The 1,596-nt window shown below is 39.7% G+C and overlaps 1 protein-coding gene across 1 annotated transcript; it reads left to right on the top strand.

Moving 5' to 3' along the window:
- The first annotated feature begins 201 nt into the window (after positions 1-201).
- Positions 202-1,125, top strand: LOC101622183 (olfactory receptor 2D3-like). Its single transcript, XM_004683097.1, has one exon. It carries the CDS (start codon positions 202-204, stop codon positions 1,123-1,125), a length of 924 nt encoding a protein of 307 aa, XP_004683154.1.
- The last annotated feature ends 471 nt before the right edge of the window (positions 1,126-1,596 follow it).

Genomic DNA, 1,596 nt, shown 5'->3' with positions numbered 1-1,596 from the left:
AGAGTTTGCCTTGGAACTATGTAAACTAATGGAAATAGCAGTATATATCCCAGTGCTAACTATCACCTCATAGGAAGCAGAAAAAGCAGTGAACAAGGGACATATGTTAATATTGAATTTGCTTATACAGCTTATTGAAATCAAACATCTCAAAATGTATTTGTTCTCTTTCTGATGATAGGTAAACAAGAATAAATATCAATGGGAGAAGAAAACAAAACTTCTGTGACTGAATTTATCTTGCTGGGACTTTCACAAGATCCAAAGATCCAGATCTTGCTGTTCTGTATTTTCTTGATCATCTACCTTCTCTCTGTATTTGGAAACCTGCTCATAATAATCCTGATCCAGACGGACTCTCGACTTCACACTCCCATGTACTTCTTCCTCAAAAACTTGTCTTTTGCTGACCTCTGTTTCTCTACAAGCATTGTTCCCCAGATGTTGGTGCACTTTCTTATAAAAAAGAAAACCATCTCTCTCATTGGATGTTCCCTACAGATAGTGGTCTTCCTTTTAGCAGGCTGTACAGAGTGCACCCTGCTGGCAGTGATGTCCTATGACCGCTATGTGGCTGTCTGCAAACCCCTGCACTACTCTACCATCATGACCCAGAAGATCTGTGTCCAGCTGGCCATAGTGTCTTGGATAAGTGGGGCATTTGCATGTTCAGTGGACAGTGGATTTACACTGTGTCTCCCCTACCGGGGACAGAATGTAATTAATCACTATTTTTGTGAACCTCCTGCTCTCTTGAAATTGGCTTCAGCAGACACCTACAAGGCTGAAATGGCTCTCTTTTCAGTGGGGGTGGTCATCCTTTTAGCTCCTCTCTCCCTCATCTTTGTCTCCTACTGGAACATCATCTCCACTGTGGTCCGGATGCAGTCAGGAGAGGGCAGGCTCAAGGTGTTTTCTACCTGTGGCACCCATCTCACTGTTGTGGTTCTCTACTTTGGCTCTGGAATATTTGCCTACATGAGACCAAATTCCAAGACCATGAGTGAAAAGGATAAGGTCATTTCTGTGTTCTATTCAGTTATGACTTCTATGTTGAACCCTATCATTTACAGCTTGAGGAACAAGGATGTGAAGGGCGCTTTCAGGAAGCTAGCTGGAAAATAGCTCATCTTCAGAGGCGATGATTCATGACATTTTTCTTAAGTACTTGGATACAACAATAACTCTTCCATCCTCATCCTTTCCTTTCCTTGTTTTATTTGCCTCAGTTGATTTTCTGCTCCACATATGCTCATTAATGCCTACTCTGTGAAAGCACTGTGCCCAGAATCTCACACATGAGTAAAAATTAGTGTCTTTTTTAATGGAATCTGAGTTACACACAACTTAAGGTAACACACATATAGATAGAATGAGTTTTTTAAGTTAAATAAAGGAAGAATATTTAAGATAAAAAATACTGTGATGTTAAAAATAAGGATAATAGCTTATTTCAAGATCAGGAATATTTCAAGAAAGTGACCCAAATCAACCAAAATGAGATTGATTTTTTTTCTTTTCCTATTTTCTTTTTTTTAAATTTATTTATTTGTGCATACAGAACTGGGGTACAGGCCAGAGGCTCAGGGGCGGTGA

The sequence above is a fragment of the Condylura cristata genome, unplaced genomic scaffold (assembly GCF_000260355.1).
Source record: "Condylura cristata isolate star-nosed mole 26May11 unplaced genomic scaffold, ConCri1.0 scaffold00015, whole genome shotgun sequence".
NCBI classification, from domain to species: Eukaryota; Metazoa; Chordata; class Mammalia; order Eulipotyphla; family Talpidae; genus Condylura; species Condylura cristata.
The sequence above is the reverse complement of the archived record's forward strand: the minus strand, read 5'-3'. Positions and strand labels throughout refer to the sequence as shown.

Bases quoted from the DNA above. Each gene is read 5' to 3' on its own strand.
- LOC101622183 (XM_004683097.1), top strand. From the start codon at position 202: ATGGGAGAAGAAAACAAAACTTCTGTGACTGAATTTATCTTGCTGGGA.